This window comes from Vipera berus (assembly GCF_964194415.1).
Source record: "Vipera berus genome assembly, chromosome: 1".
NCBI lineage: Eukaryota > Metazoa > Chordata > Lepidosauria > Squamata > Viperidae > Vipera > Vipera berus.
The window spans coordinates 350,345,056-350,362,296 of NC_138202.1; the positions used below are offsets into that span (position 1 = coordinate 350,345,056).

General features: G+C 44.9%; 1 protein-coding gene across 1 annotated transcript in view; it reads left to right on the forward strand.

Moving 5' to 3' along the window:
• Positions 1–10,867, forward strand: part of CLUH (clustered mitochondria homolog) — an 88,468-nt gene extending 77,601 nt beyond the window's left edge. The window contains exons 22-26 of the mRNA XM_081346568.1: positions 1,467–1,588; positions 2,384–2,477; positions 4,949–5,083; positions 8,709–8,782; positions 10,682–10,867. Of these exons, the coding sequence (XP_081202694.1) occupies positions 1,467–1,588; positions 2,384–2,477; positions 4,949–5,083; positions 8,709–8,782; positions 10,682–10,829 (573 nt within the window). The 3' untranslated portion in view covers positions 10,830–10,867. The remainder of the gene's footprint in view (positions 1–1,466; positions 1,589–2,383; positions 2,478–4,948; positions 5,084–8,708; positions 8,783–10,681) is intronic.
• The last annotated feature ends 6,374 nt before the right edge of the window (positions 10,868–17,241 follow it).

Here is a 17,241-nt window from a genome sequence, read left to right on the forward strand (position 1 = left end):
CAATCCACTTTTTCCACTCCATAATATAACGTTGTTGCGAATGGTCTTTCAAATAAGCTGAAATCTTTGCCATTTCCGCCAGGTCAGAAACTTTTAGAGTCCATTCTTCAATAGTCGGCAGTTCCTCCTTCTTCCAATATTGACCTACTAAAAGTCTTGCTGCCGTAATTAAGTTCAACATCAACTTAGTGTCCACAACAGTAGTATCCGTAATTATGCCCAATGAAAACAATTGCGGACAAAACTTTATCCTTTGCTTAAATATCTTCTGCATATTCCACCAGATTTTAATCCAAAAAGCTTTAACCTTTTTGCAGGTCCACCATATATGAAAATACGTTGCGTCTTCACCACCACATCTCCAACACTTAGGTTGATAGTTCGGATACATACTTGCAAGCTTTTTAGGATCTAAATGCCACCTATAAAACATTTTGTAAAAGTTCTCTCTTAAATTTTGAGCTTGCGTAAATTTTACGTTCCTCACCCAGATCCTTTCCCACGTATCCATTGTAATAACTTCTTGAATATTCTGGGCCCATTTTATCATGCAATCTTTAACAAGTTCTGTTTCTGAGTCAATTTCTATCAATGCAAGATATATCCGTTTGATATGTGCTGGACCCTGATTTCTAATTTGCTTTACCAAATTTTCATCAGTCATTGAGAAACCAATTTTCTGGTCTTTCCACCTGGCCCGTAATTGACCATAGTGAAACCATATTCCATCTTTGATTTTTGAACTGGTCTTTTGTGTAAGTCGTCGTCAGATTCGCTTAATGACTGTGCGATTCACTTAACAACCATGACAAAGCGCTCATAAAACTGGCTTGGGTCCAGGATATCTGAGGGAACACCTGCTGCCGGCATCAAGCTCCCTTCGTCCTGTGCGCTCCCACAGGGAGGGTCTTCTCAGGGTGCCGCCGGTCAAAGAATGCCAGCGGATGACACCCAGGGGGAGGGCCTTCTCTGTGGGGGCGCCTGCCCTCTGGAACCAGCTGCCTGCAGAGCTTAGGACTGCCCCCGACCTTCGATCATTCCGCCGAGACCTGAAGACCTGGCTCTTCGAGCTTTCCAGCTCAGGCTGAGTTTTAATTGGGGTTTTAACTGGGGTTTTACATGTTGCAGGGACTTAGTTTAATCTTTTTTAAATTGGTCTTAATTTTTGTATTAATGTTTTAAAAATTATACCCTGTAAACTGCCCTGAGTCCTTCAGGAAAGGGCGGTATATAAATTCAATAAAATAAATAAAATAAAATAAATAAACTGAGTGCCACCCAATTGAGAACTGCCTTGCTTAGCAACGTAATGTATGGTCCCCACTGCGGCCAGAAGCCGAGGACTACCACTGTGATGAGATGGATGTCTTTGATGGTCCTTCTGTGATCTCTATATAGAAATTTACCCAGAGCAGGAAGTTTGTCGTTGTTTGCCCTCTAACCGCCCCCTTGATCTTCCTCCCTAGAACAATATTGGCCTGGTCCTTCACGGAGTTATGGAATACGACCTCTCACTGCGATTCCTGGAGAACGCTCTGGTGATCAACTCCAAGTTCCACGGGGCCAAGTCCCTAAAAGTTGCACTGAGGTGAGTTCCCTCTTCCCAGTTCTGCTGACAGGTGACAACTCTGAACATCCACCCTGTGTAGAAACTTGCCTCAATCTATTCAGGATATGCCAGCAACATGCAGAGGTGAAACTGAAGGTATTCAAGAATTATTGTTCAAACAGCCACATACACACACAGAGAGGGGTAAATGGTCACTTCAACAAAAGTGTGGAATGTTCCTGTTAATAGATTTCCAATAATCTCCTTCCATTTGGTATTTTCCCTTCTTTCTAAACAATCTAATGCATTTTCCTAAACACTAAAGGGGAACCTCTTTATAGTCTCTTTATAGATACCTGTTCAAAATGCTGCAGAAGGCAAGCGTCGTGTATTTTATTTGTGTGTCTATATCCCGCCTTTGATATCTTTACAAATGACTCAAGGTGGCGAACAGATCCCAACGCGCTTTCCTCCTCCTATTTTCCCCACAACAACCCTTTGAGGTGGGCTGGGCTGAGAGTAAGTGACTAGCCCAAAATCACTCAGGCAGCTTTCATGGCAAAGGCAGGAATAGAACTCACAGTCTCCTTTTGACTGGTCCAAAGTCGCCCAGCTGGCTTTCAAGGGTAAGGCGGGACTTGAACCCAGGGTCTCTTGCCTTTCTCGCCTGGTGCCTTAACCACTAGAGCAAACTGCCTCTAGGTATGCAATCTCTAAGAGACGCTAAGTATCCACTCTTCCACCCCAGGCAGTTTGGCGCTTCTCATCGTCTCGCGCCCACTTGTCTTTCAGTCACACCTAGAAACCTTTTCCCATCTTTTATCTGTCTTTCAGCCATCACTTGGTAGCCCGCGTATATGAGAGTAAAGCTGAATTTCGGTCAGCTCTGCAGCACGAGAAAGAAGGCTACACAATCTATAAAAATCAGGTTCGATTTTTTTTCCCCTTCCTTAGCTTAATAGAGCACCTGTTCTTCCAGGCTTTCAAAACTCATCTGCGAATTGCTACGTAGTGTAATTTGAACCTGGCTGTTCTTTCCGAGCATTCCCGAAGCGGTGAGAGATCCAGTCATAGAACATTCACAGTCGGTAAAGCTTCTAAAGGGGGGGGAAAAGGGGGTGTGTGTGGAGAAACTGGGAAATGATCACCATTGGATCGCAGGTAGCAAAGATCCACTACAAAGGCGCAGCAACACTTGTTCAGCACAGTGGCTCAAATGCCTGAGATGCTTGACAGGTTAGCAATCCCGCATTGGTGACCTGAAAGATGCTGTGGAGTTGTGGGGGGGGGGGGGGCGGTGTTTGAGCTCTCTTCCTTCACCCCAGCTCCTGCCAGGGATATGAAAGAAGCCCCCAACTGGGTTGTCCCCAGGACAATGGTGATGTCACCAGCTAATTTATTTATTTATTTATTTATTTTTATTTTAATCCCATTTATATCCCGCCCTTCTCCAAAGACTCAGGGCGGCTTACAAGCTTAGCAGTAGCCTTCATTCTATGTATATGCCTGCTTGTTAGGGCTTTCACACACACCCCAAGCGGCATTATTACAAAGTCAGCTTATTGCCCCCAACAATCTGGGTCCTCATTTTACCTACCTCGGAAGGATGGAAGGCTGAGTCAACCTTGAGCCTGGTGGGACTTGAACCTGCACTAATTGCAGGCAGCTGGTGTTACTTAAGGAGGCATCAGCCCACTGCTCCACCAAGGCAACCCGGAAGTGCCTCAGTGCTTCTGACACAAGGGCAAAAACAAACAGCAAGGAAAAAAAAATGCACTTGTTTAAATGTTAGGATCTGTGGACAGCATATTTTTTTAAACCGAGTGGGATTTTTTTTACTCTTTTACTTTTTTACTCTTTTAAGACTGTTCTGGCAAAGACTGTATTAAAAAAAAAAACTTTTAAAAGAAAACAGGCAGATCCTTTCCCAAAATGTCCTTTCTCCATGGCCTACTGACACACGAGTAATTGGACCAATTGGAGGTCCCTTCAAGGCAATTGACCTCTGAGGAGTGCAGTGTACGGAGGCTGCGCGTTCAAAAGCGTCTTTTTCTTTCTGCCGTTTTTTTTTTGAGTGCAGCTGCAAGACATGTCAGCCACTGAGGAGAAGAAAAAGTGCACGGCGGTATTTTGTTTATTTGTGTACCCAAATTTCTACTCCGCCCATCGCACTTGCACGCCTCTGGGTGGTTTACAAGTCAAACAGTAAAGTTGTATAAACGCTACAGCTAAAAAACAAAGTTAAAAACCAGAGTAAAACAAAAGTGCAAAAAAGAAAAAAACAACGATTACAGACTTAAAAGGCAGAGGAAGTACTTTCAGCCCACCAACCTTTACCCACTGGGTTGCATGGCACTGCTAGAACCCAGACCAGTTGGCAGACCAGATCTTAGCCGGGAAAGTGGGGGGCTGCCTCGCCTCCATGGGCAGGCTACTCCATAGGAGGGTGGGACCGCAGCAGAGAAGGATTCCTAGACCCACCAGTCAAAGTTCTTTAACTGATAACATCCTCCATATACCCTGCCTACCTGCCCAGGTGGGAGGTGTCAGTTAATTGAGACAAGCTCAGATAACTTGGTCTCCTGCCATGAAGGACTTTAAAGGTAATGACCAACATCTTAAATTGGACCCAGAAGCAAACTGGCACTCAATGCAGCTTCCGTAGCACAGGTGTTAACATGCAGAACCAAAATTGGCACAGCGGTTAGAATGTAGTATTGCAGGTTAACTCTGCCCACAGCCTGTAGTTTGATCCTGACCAATTCAAGGTTGACTCCATCCTTCCTTCCGAGGTTGGTAAAATGAGGACCCAGGCTGTTAGGGGCCCTATGCTGCCCCTTTAAACCACTTAAAGGTAAAGGAAAAGGTTCCCCCACACATGCGTGCTAGTCGTTTCCAACTCTAGGGGCCGGTGCTCATGTCCGTTTCAAAGCCAAAGAGCCAGCGCTTGTCCGAGGACGTCTCCGTGGTCATGTGGCCGGCATGACTAGACGCCAAAGGCGCACGGAACGCTGTTACCTTCCCACCGTCCCTATTTTTCTACCTGCATTTTTACGTGCTTTCGAACTGCTAGGTGGGCAGAAGCTGGGACGAGTAACAGGCGCTCACTCTGTTACGCAGCACTCGGAATTCGACCCGCCAAACTGCCAACCTTCTGATCGACAAGCTCAGCATCCTAACCCATTGAGCCACCGCGTCCCTTTTTAAACCACTTAGAGAGGGCTAATAAAGCACTATGAAGCAGTATATATGTCTAAGGGCTATTGCTATTGCTTGTGCCACTGCATTCTGCACCAGCTTCAGCCTCTGGATACTCTTCAAGGGCAGCCCCATGTAGAGCGCATTGGAGTAGGTTTCCTCTTAATTCCTCTTTGATGCGTGTGTGTCTTTTCTGGCTAGCTTGGTGAGCATCACGAGAAGACCAAAGAAAGCTCGGAGTACTTGAAATATTTGACTCAGCAGGCTGTGGCCCTCCAGCGCACAATGAATGAGATCTACAAAAACGGATCCAACGCCAACATTATGCCCTTGAAAGTGAGTTGCTCCAATGTGTCCCCTATCAGGGATGTGGGAGATGGACCAACCCATCTCTACCCTTTCTCTCCCGTTTTCAGTGGCCAGTCTAGTTTTGGAAAGGAACCTGTGCAATGTACTTCAATAGGCGTGTCCAGTTTATTCTTCACCGCTGTAATAGAGCAGGGCTTTTCAACCTTTTCACCCATTGTACCACTTTTAGGATATGTCAAAATCCAAGTACCACCAGTTGCCCAGCAAGGTGTCAAAAACTTGACCAACAAAAAAAAGGAAAAAAGTGATGAAGTGCAGGTAGTCCTCGACTTACAACAGTTCACTTAGTGACTGTTCAAAGTTACAATGGCACTGAAAAAATGCCCCCCAAGCCACAGCCGAGCAAGACACCTGCCTGCCCGCCCAGCGGCGCTCTTCTTCCTGTCCGAGGTTTTCATTGTTGTGAGCATTTCTGTTGAGGATTGGCAGCGGGGGTGAGGTGGGGGGGTGTTTGGTTTTTAATCCCCCCCTCTGCTGGGTGGTTGCAGCAGGTTTTGGTCACTTCACATGACCCTGGGACACTGTGACCGTCATAAATATGAATCAGTTGCCAAGCATCTGAATGTAAATCACAAGACCCTGGAGATGCTACAACATTCCAGCTCATTGGCACTTCTTCTGGGCTCACTCAGCAGAAGCACCAGGATCAGCGCCGAGCTCCAGCTGGAGCCTGGAGCTGATCCTGGCGCTTCCGCTGAGCCCTGATAGCCCTGCAGCTCCAGCCGTCTCTCGCTCAGCCTTTTGCGGTGCTGCCACCGGTTCAGCTCATTCCTGTCCCCTGCTACCACTTTTCTAGGATGGTCACGTACCACCTGCCAGGTGCCAATGTACCACAGGTGGTACCCGTACCACTAGTTGAAAAGCCCTGTAATAGAGGGCTTTTTAAAAAAAAATCTGGAAGAGTCCACGTTGGTTGCAGCCCCTTCTTTTTTTTCTTTTTTTTTTTTTAGAAAATTTTATTAAATGTACATTTAAAAACAAAAGTGGACGTGATTCAACTTCCCTGGCTACAACACTATTATTAGTATTACCTTACGTTACAGAAAGAAATAACAAAAACTTAAAATACATTCTGTGACAGGACAGAGTATAACAAACTGTGCATATAACATCTGTAATTTTTTTTGGTAAACTGTCTTTCAGTCATCAGCGTTATATTTACATATCTTTCAGTTGTGTCCTGATATAGGTGCTAATAAGAAGTCCTTACGTCATCAACTAATCAAACAATAGTCATCTCAGCGATCCTCCTTATCTCTAACCAATCATACAAATTTTGCCAAATTTCATAATACTCCGTTTCAGTCTTATTTTTAATCTCTAGGGTTAACCTGTCCATTTCGGCGGTTGCAGCCCCTTCTTGATTGGTCTTGCCCAGGTCACATGGTGCTTCAAGAGGTTGCCCGATCATATCTGGTCTCTAGAATCCCTCGATACTGCAAAATCAAATTTGGGGACAGAGTGTTATTTTTCAGTGGCATCACTTTTACTTGTTTGGGGGGGGAAATTAAATAAAAATTAAGAGATGCATAAAGCATTCCTTAATTATTGGCAACTGGGGGGGAAAAATGAGCTCCAAAATTTTTGCCCTGCCCCTGCAGGAATATCGTCACCATGCACACTGCATCTCTTTTGAGGGCGGGAAGATGTTTGAAGATAGATTAGCTGATTTGTTGGCCGAGAAGGGATTTGAACATAGCTCCCTTCCCCAAAACAAAATCTGCTGTATGCTTTTGTCCCAAAGGCGCTTTTCAAAAGGCAACTGGACGTCCTTGGTTCTGAGTTTAGAACTGAAGAAGCTTCTTGGATGAGAAGCGAAATGTTTTCAAAGGGGAAAAAAAACAAAGTCCAGTTTTGTTGTTAGCTGCGAAGTCGTGTCCGACCCATCGCGACCCCATGGACAACGTTCCTCCAGGCCTTCCTGTCCTCTACCATCTTCTGGAGTCCATTTAAGCTCACGCCTACTGCTTCAGTTACTCCACCCAGCCACCTCATTCTCTGTCGTCCCCTTCTTCTATTGCCCTCCACCTTTCCCAGCATTAGGCTCTTCTCCAGTGAGTCCTTCCTTCTCATTAGGTGGCCAAAATATTTAAGTTTTAGCTTCAGGATCTGGCCTTCTAAAGAGCAGTCAGGGTTGATCTCCTGTAGGACTGACCGGTTTGATCGCCTTGCAGTCCAAGGGACTCGGAAGAGTCTTCTCCAGCACCATAGTTCAAAGGCCTCAGTTCTTTGGCGCTCAGCCTTTCTTAGGTCCAACTTTCGCAGCCATACATTGCAACTGGGAAGACCATAGCCTTGACTAGATGCACTTTTGTTGACAGGGTGATGTCTCTGCTTTTTAGTGTGCTGTCTAGGTTTGCCATGGCTTTCCTCCCCAGGAGCAAGCGTCTTTTAATTTCTTGGCTACAGTCCCCATCTGCAGTGATCTTGGAGCCCAGTTGCCTTTTGGAAAAAGCAAATTTGGGACAACCATGACCTGCATGATTGAGACTCTCCATAGACATGTGTTCATTCATGCCTTTGTGCACTTACGAAGTATTGGAGGAGACAAGAAATGGCTGGCGAAGTTCATCTAATACCAAATGGAGAAAGAGTGGAAGGAGAGAGCAGTAGCAGCAGCCATCAGCTGCTGAAATCCAAGGTTTAGGAAAAGACGGGTAGGAGTAGAGTCAGGCCAAAAGGTCTCCCAAGTTCATCATCCATTCAGTAGGATTCCCTAGCCCAGGGGTAGGCAACCTCGGCTCTTTTATGACTCATGGACTTCAACTCCCAGAATTCCTGAGTCAGCATAGCTGACTCAGGAATTCTGGGAGTTGAAGTCCATGAGTCATAAAAGAGCCGAGGTTGCCTACCCCTGCCCTAGCCTATCATCCATTCAGCATGCTTACTGTTGCCCTGCTCTTCCCCTTCCTGTTCCTCCACTTCGAAGCACAACTTAACTTAGGCACCTGGAAGAAGCAACAGCCTTTAAAGATTCCATTCTCATTTGCACATTTGGGCAGATCTTTAGCCCCTGGATGAATTGAATCCGGGCTTATTCTCCGTTAAGAATCACAAAGAGTTTTTCAAAACATAAAAGGAACTTTAAAAGAAGCCAATTCCTTGACTTACTATCAGAGTACAGATAGTCCTTGATTTAACGGTCGTTCATTTACTGACTGTTCAAAGTGAACAGCGGCAGTGAAAAAAGCAGCGTGCAGCCAATCAACCGTCACATTTACAAGGGCTGCAGCGTCCTCGTGGTCACGTGATCAAAATTTGGGCACTTGGCCCGATCTTGAGATGTGTTTGCAACAGTTGCAGCATCCCAGGGTCACGTGACCACCTTTCCTGACCTTCCCAGCTGACGTCTGACAAGCAAAATCAGTAGGGGAAGCTGGATTGGCTTAACAACGACCAGGCGACTTACTTAAGTGATTTGCTTAACAGCTGTGGCAAAAAAAAGGGCCATAAATGGGGTATGAGTCACTCAACCGCCTTGCTTAGCAGTGGAAATTCGGCACCCAATTGTGGTCATAGGTCAAGGAGGAACTGTGATTTTGGTTGTTTTCTTTCTTAATGTGACACTAAACCCGGCTTGTTCCCCTCCTAGTTCACAGCTCCCAGCATGGCCAGCGTCTTAGAGCAGCTGAATATTATCAACGGAATCCTCTTCATTCCACTCAGGTAAAGAGCCCGGATGTTCACGTTCCTTCACTTCAGGCCAAACGGGAGGTGCTTTCGGGAACCTTCCAATAAAGTTTGCAAACTGCATGTCAGGGGTGGAAGTCAGGGACAGGGAGAAATCACGCCTGATGTGGTTTTTGCACAGGTCTTCAGGGCCTGGCATGCTTTTACTGCTCGAATTTGGTTTTAAAGTTTTCCACCTGTTTTTTCAGCTTCTCCTCAAAAAAAAAATCCTTCGTCCTGTGTCTCCTTTCATCCTTGGTTCATAACTTGTAAAACCACAGTAGACTGTTCCCAGGATGCTGTTGAATTTATCAATTAAAATAGTGTATCTGGGGCAATTTTTTTTACTACACATAACTCATTTGCACAAAATTCTGGTGCTAGATATTGATTTGCCACCATAATTAACATTTTCATGAGTTTTAACACACCCGTGCGCGCGCACACACACACACACACACACACAAAATCAATCAATACCGGTAGATTGGGAAGATCATATATCCACCACGTTTATGTACTTGTTCCTATTTTACCTAGGTTTTACTAACTTAATGCTCTTGTTTTGACATTTTAATATTTTATATTGCTATTTTTACAATGTAAATTACACAGAGTCACTTGTCAATGAGATTGATGGCATATATTACTGTAGATGGGATGGGATGGGATGGGATGGGATGGGATGGGAAGATAGATAGATAGATAGAAGATAGATAGATAGATAGATAGATAGATAGATAGATAGATAGATAGATAGATAGATAGATAGATAGATAGATAGATGATAGATAGATTGATAGATTGATAGATTGATAGATTGATAGATACATGAATGAGATAGATAGATTAGATAGATACATAGATACATAGATGATAGATACAGATAGATAGATAGATAGATAGATAGATAGATACATAGATACATAGATACATAGATACATAGATACAGATAGATTAGATAGATAGATACATAGATAGATACAGATAGATTAGATAGATAGATACATAGATGATACATAGAGATATAGAGAGATAGATGATAGGTACATACATACATAGATACATAGATAGATAAAAAGAACCTATCAGATTTATCAATCCACCTAGCTCAACACTCTGCAGAGGCCCATCACTCATTTCTTTGAGCAGGAGGAGCTGTTTTTATTTATTTATTTACATTGACTTCCCATCTTAGCATAGCATCTGTTACATGTGTGCTCCCAGGTTTGGCTTATGGTCATTCACTCACACGCTCATATATATACAACAAATATACGTGTGCTGTTTCTCACATACACACACACACTCCTCCACACTTACCCACGTCCTCAACTAGGCTGGGAGGCACTAGCCAGAGAGAAGGAAGCTGCCATGTCTGGATCCAAAGGCGACTCAAAAGAGTGGATGGACTTCAGGACCCCTTTTATCCCCCCCCCCAAGTCCTTCCTTTGTTCATTCACAAGAGTGACAGCTACTCTTGCCTTACTGATTTACAAATCTGGTAGCTGTTGATGGGATTTGGGGAGGGGGTTCCCATGTGCTCGGACCCAGTTTCTTTTTTCTGGTTTCATATTTTTTTCCCTTTGTTTCTTTCTTACCTACTTTACCTGGCTTTTGCCCACCCTGTTTACATGTTTCCTTCATCTTTAGATATGGCAGCTTAAGCCCGGTCTTAACACTGCTCCAATTGTTCTCCCGGGAACCTTCCGTATTTCGAGTTGGTGGTCTTCCTCCCCAAAACGTCCCCTCAGACTCTTGCTTTAAGGAAGGAAGGCAGCCCAGCTTCCCTTTAAGTCCGCCAAATCGAAAAGTCCTCCGTCTTCCTTCTGATGCCGTCTCTGAACGGGGTTTCCCACGGCATGAAATCATTCCTTGTTTCTCCTCTTTCCACAGCCAAAAAGATTTAGAGAGCCTTAAGGCCGAGGTACAGAGAAGGCAGCAGCTGCAAGAATCTTTCCGGAGCAGCGATCAGCCAGAGACCGAGGAGAAAATCCCCAAAGAAGAAGAGCGAGGCCAGCCCGTCCGCCTAAACACCCCTTAGAGCTTAAAGAGCGTTTTTAGTTCACTGGTCCTCACCACAAGAATTTGCCCCAGGTGGCTCAGCCTCACTCTGGGACAACTTTGGCAATGTTGTTTTGTTTCTGGGGAGGGGTTTTTTTTTGTTTGTGTTTGATTTGCACTGGTAACAATGAATTTACAATGCAAAAGAACAAAATTTTGAGAAGGGAAGTCTACCTGTCTAAAGTGCCACCGACTGGCATCTCGGGTGGAGTGGAACAGCAAAGGTCTGTGCCCAAAACGGCCCAAGTAGACATAGACCAAGGATGCCGCATTGAGGTGGGGAGAGGTAGAAGAGGGGCAGGTGTACGTTGCGTGCGTGCGTGTGTGTGTGTGTGTGTGTGTATCATCCATCCATTTCTACTGTGTACATAAGAGATTTAATTCCATGTGAGGGATAATTAATATTTCTCAGGTCATTTTTACGTTGACTTTAAAAAAAAGACGTTTAACTTTGCAAAATGACTTTTTTTTTTTTTTTGGCCATCACCCCACCACTACGGATTTTAAAGTGTATTTTTTCCCTTCTTTCTTCCTGCCTTTAAACCTCGGCCCCTTAAAACACTGTTTAGGTGTCTGCAACATTATAAATATTATATATTAAATATAAATTCAGCCATATTTTTATCTGAATATTGATTTTTTTAAAAAGCCCAAATGGATTTGGTACGGAAGAGGCAAACTTTTGAGGCACATAATTCCTTCCCCCCCCCCCCACCCGGCCCCTGCCACATTTAGGAGAAAAGCCACTGTGTTTCATTCAGGTGCCACATTTAGCTTCATTTCAGGGGAGGGCAGAAAACAGGGAATATTTTATTCTATTTTTTGCAACTGGTCACTTCCCAGGAAAAAGAGTGCCTAAATAAATTCCTTCTGGTACACACGAGATGGAATAAGATAAAACGTCCCAAAGAAAGTACAGGAACAGGAAAATTAAAAAGCCGCTTTCAATGCTGGTTGTTCAAAGGTGTCTCCGTCCCTCCCTTTCCCCCTCCCAAGCATTTGGAAGTGAATGGTTATATGTGGGGCCCAGAGTGATGGGAATGAGAGTTCCACTGACTTCCACTGACTGCTACTAAGTTCCAAGGCCTGGGAAGGGCTGATCATCTTGTATCAGTCCTGAAATCTTGTCACTTCTCCCGTCACCGCACTGTCACACATCGCCTGCCTCTTGGATAATTCTCAGTGCCTCGGTGCTCTTCCCCCTCTCGATCCGGGGGGGGGGTCAGTTTGCACAAAAGGAAGCCCACTTGCCAGAGCATCTATGGAACAGAGGTAGAGATTGGGAGGTGGGTGGCAGAGAAACAGTTGACACATGCAACCAAGATTGCCATCTGTGAAAGAAAACTGCCCCAGCAGTAGAATCAAATCAATGTCTCTTTTATTTCTAAGGTTTATCTGTGAATGTATTAAAAACGAAGAATCATGAACCTAATTCTGCATCTTCTTTTGTTTCTCCTCTTTCTGCTTGCTTTCTGTACAAAGCCACATATTTACACCAAATAGGATTAGGATATAGAATTAGAAATAGAAATAGAATAGAATAGACCGTGGAGGTTTTCTCATCCAATCCCCCCCTTTGGCAGGATACCCTATACCTCTTCAGACAAATGGTTGTCCAATCTTTTCTTTAAACCTTCCAGTGTTGGAGCACACACAATTTCTGGAGGCAAGTGGTTCCACTGACTGTTCTGTCAGGAAATGTCTTAGTTTTAGGTTGCTTCTCTCCTTGATTAGTTTCTCTCCATTGCTGCTTGTCCTGCCCTCAGGTCAAGAAATAAAGAAATACAGGATTGACACGTTTGCCTTGGGGCCCACAAAGCAACCTCCAGCACTGGAAACTGACCTCTCTCCACTGTGGGTCCTTTTGTTTTTCTAGGGGAACAGAAAAAAATGGGACACTTCTGCCAGGGAGCAGCATCCATCTTTGCCCACACTACAAATGCTTGTGGACAGGTAAAGTGATGCTCTTTAGAGTTGTCAAACTCCACAGCTATCTTGTTGACCTATTAGGCCACAAAACGCATCTTTGCTCCAGAGTCCAATAAGAACAGTGTTTAGATGATGGCATAATCCAGCACTTCTTAACTCGGGCACTTGAGGATGTGTGAACTTCAACTCCCAGAATTCCGTTGAAATGAAGTCCGCATGTCTTCAAGTGGCCAAGGTTGAGAATACTGTTGTTGTTAAATTTCTAGCGACCTTTGCAATACAGCTAGTCCTCAACCTATGACCACTATTGAGCCCAAAATTTGTTGCTAAGTGAAACAGTTAAGTGAATTTCGCCCCGTTCTACAACCTTTCTTGCCACAGTTGTTAAGTGAATCACTGTAGTTATTAAGTTAGTAACACGATTAAGTGAATCTAGCTTCTCCATTGACTTTGCTTGTCTGAAGGTTGCAAAAGGCGATCCTAGACACTGCAGCCATCATAAATATGAGTTAGTTGCCAAACGTGGATTCTGATGAGATGACTAACAATTGTGTGAAAAATGGTCATAAGTCACTTTTTTCAGTGCCATGGTGACTTTGAAAAGTAGGATCCACTTTGCTATGTAGAGGAGTTTCGGGGCTTTCTGAAATGAACTAAAAGGTAGTAGAGAGATGGTCAAACTTGTAATGCACCTCGTTTTCCAATTTTATTTACTGAGTGGGAGGGAATTTGGCTCTCCTGTCTACATACATCCTAGTCTGGAAGGTGCTGAAGTAGTCTGCTGAAGAGTTGCTTCAAACTGCAAGATTGGTGGCAAATACTTTTGATAATAATAAAACAGTTTGAGATGGTCAATTTGCCCATTTCACATCTGTGGGTTTGTGATGGCCTTGTGAGAGAACAACAAATGATGTTGGATGCTATAGAACTGGTCTTCAAACTTGGCCCTTTTATGACTTGTGGACTTCAACTCCTAGAATTCCTCAGCCAGACACGCTGGCTGAGGAATTCTGGGAGGTGAAGTCCACAAGTCATAAAAGGGTCAAGTTTGAAGACCCCTGCTATAGAAAGATGGCAGGACCCAAACTTCTGGGAAGAATTGTCATGATTTGATTGAAGGGGTAAAGTGCACACTTGATTGATCTTTGAGAACATTTGCATTCATCTTTCATATTGGGGTTCTGGGGAGGCCTTTCTAACAATATTTCCCACCGTGTTTTTTACTTTCCCCACAGTTGCAACCTGGCTAATAATGTATTTGTTTTTTCTTCCAGAACAGAGGTATAAAGTATTTGATACCATTTTCAAGTTCCATTAGCTGCCAATCACAAGTTTGAAGTTTACATTCCTCCCCTAGGATTTCAAGTGATAGGAAAGCAGCTGTCATACCATTTTATTTCTTTGATTACAATCAACCTTTTCCGACATGCAGTTAACATCTAGAAGTGTCTACATCAGATCGTTGGATCTGGGACATAACGTATTTTCATAGGTGAGACCCCTCCTCAAGAAGCCTGCCTTGGACCCGGCTGTTTTAAATAACTATCGTCCAGTCTCCAACCTTCGCTTTTTGGCAAAGGTTGTTGAGAGTGTGGTGGCGCATCAGCTTCCTCTGTTCCTGGAGGAAACTGATTATCTGGACCCGTACCAATCGGGTTTCAGGCCCGGATACAGCACGGAGACGGCATTGGTCGCGCTGGTGAATGATCTCTGGAGGGCTAGGGACAGGGGTTGCTCCTCTGTCCTGGTCCTATTAGATCTCTCAGCGGCTTTTGATACCATCGACCATGGTATCCTGCTGCGGCGTCTCAGGGGGTTGGGAGTGGGAGGCACCGTTTTACGGTGGTTCTCCTATCTCCTGGGCCGCTCGCAGTCGGTGTTGACGGGAGGGCAGAGATCCGCCCCGAGGCCTCTCATTTGTGGAGTTCCTCAGGGGTCGGTTCTCTCGCCCCTCCTGTTCAACATCTATATGAAGCCGCTGGGTGAGATCATTCGTGGTTTCGGGGTGGGGTATCATCAGTACGCTGATGATGCCCAACTTTTTCTTTCCACCCCGAACCAACCCAGCGATGCCCTCGCCGTGATGTCCCAGTGCCTGGAGGCGGTCCAGGTCTGGATGGGGAGAAACAGGCTTCGTCTCAATCCCACCAAGACTGAGTGGCTGTGCATATCGGCATCTCGGGCTAACCAGACTATTCCACCTCTAACGATGGGGGGTGAGGTGTTACCCCCCGTTGATAGGGCTCGCAACTTGGGCGTCCTCCTGGATTCACAACTCAATTTTGAAGACCATATAGGAGCCGTGACCAGGGGGGCTTTTGCCCAGGTTCGCCTGGTGCGCCAGTTGCGACCCTATCTGGACCGAGATGCCCTACGCACAGTCACTCATGCGCTCGTGACCTCCCGTTTGGACTACTGCAACGCTCTCTACATGGGGCTGCCCTTGAGGACCACTCGGAGGCTTCAACTGGTGCAGAATGCGGCCGCGCGAGTTGTGATGGGGGTCTCCCGATACTCCCATGTAACACCTCTACTCCGCGAGCTGCATTGGCTTCCGGTTGCCCTCCGGGTGAAATTCAGGGTGCTGGTGATGACCTATAAAGCCCTACATGGCTTGGGTCCGGGATATCTGAGGGAACACCTGCTGCCGGCATCAAGTTCCCTTCGTCCAGTGCGCTCCCACAGGGAGGGTCTTCTCAGGGTGCCACCGGTAAGAGATTGCCGGCGGACGACACCCAGGGATAGGGCCTTCTCAGTGGGGGCGCCTGCCCTTTGGAACCAGCTGCCAGTGGAGCTGAGGACTGCCCCCGACCTCCGTTCATTCCGCCGGGACCTGAAGACCTGGCTCTTCGAGCTCTCTGGCCCAGGCTGAGGATTAATTTATTTTAATTGGGGTTTTACTTATACAGTGATAAATTTAATCTTTTTTAAACTTGGTTTTTTAACTTTTGTATTTTTGGCTTTTAATTACCCTGTAAACCGCCCTGAGTCCTCCGGGAAAGGGCGGTATATAAATGTAATAAAATAAATAAATAAAATATGTAATATCAGAACATTTGTATAGAGACCATTTTATAAGATGAAAAGGCTCCTTTTGAAGAATTTGGTGTTTAAATGATTCTGTTGCACTAGTATAGGTAGTCAACATATGACCATAATGGAGCCTGCCCATTGCAGTCATTGTCATAAGTTATAAAACAGGTCAAATGACTGATCTAATTTTACCTTTTTTGGTTAAGAAAACCAATGCTTTGCTATGAGCACACCAAAAACCAGAAATAACCTTCATAAAAATTTAAACGTGTGAAGTCAGGATGCTACAAATGGCTGTAATCTGGCTGTGTTGCTAAGTGCTCAAGTTTCAGTCATGGCACAGAGGAGGCCAAATGTCAGAACTTTGAATCTAGTTTGTAAGTCCTGTTTTTCTGGCTGGTTGTAATTTCAAATAGTTGCTAACTGACCAGCTGTAAACTGAGGACCACCTTTAAGAACCAGTCACTCCTGTGTGTTCCTTGCTTATTCCTAGTGAGGGGGGGGGGAGCCAACAACTTGCGAGATACATATACACCATGCTTTCTACATTGAGCAACTTGGTGGTTTGTTCAAAAATAATGATTATTCCAAATTGAGTGTTACCTTATTTATAAAACTATAAAAGTTACTATATCCTGATGTGGAAAATCAAGGCAAAGAAAGTGTGTCTAAGAAAAACCCATTTATTGGAAGAGATTATATGGGAGAATCAATACTAATTAGGTTAATTAAATGGTGTCTGCTCCAATTAACACCATAATTCATTGGGGTTAGTTTAATTTAGGTCAAATCGCAGCTCTGAGGCTTTCCACTAGGATTTAAAATGAATTCCATTTAGTCCTGCTAACCATTAACCTCCCAGGCTCAGAAATCTGTCTCACATCCAGATAATTTGTGTTTGCAAATTCATCCAACATGCTCTTCCCTGCCTAGCAGATTCATCAAGCCACAAGTGTGTTCTCTCTCTGATCTAAGCCCTGGGACAAACCCTTGTAGTCACGTGTGGTTGTGGTTAACACATGGATTTCCCCAACTTAAATCTGATGTGCAGCACTTGTGTTGAGTTGCATGCCTTCTGGTATTGAGTGGCTTAACTCCATGTGTTGGGATCATATATTGGAAAACCATGGAGTTCATAACATCCATATTAGAATATCAATAACAGAGTTCCAAGGGACCTTGGAGATCTTCTAGTCCAACCCCCTGCTTAAGCAGGGGACTCTATACCATTCTGGACAAATGGTTGTCCAATCTCTTCTTAAAAACCTTCAGTGGACTTCCGGTTTGTCACGCAGCTGCTATGGACAGCTGGGAGACTTACTCTCCCCCCCGTCCAGTTTCGCATCGCTGGGGGGGCCCTGAAAAGGGCTGAAAGTCACCCCAAAGAGGCAACCAGCAAGGAGGGGCGCTCGCTGGATTGCGGGAGAGCC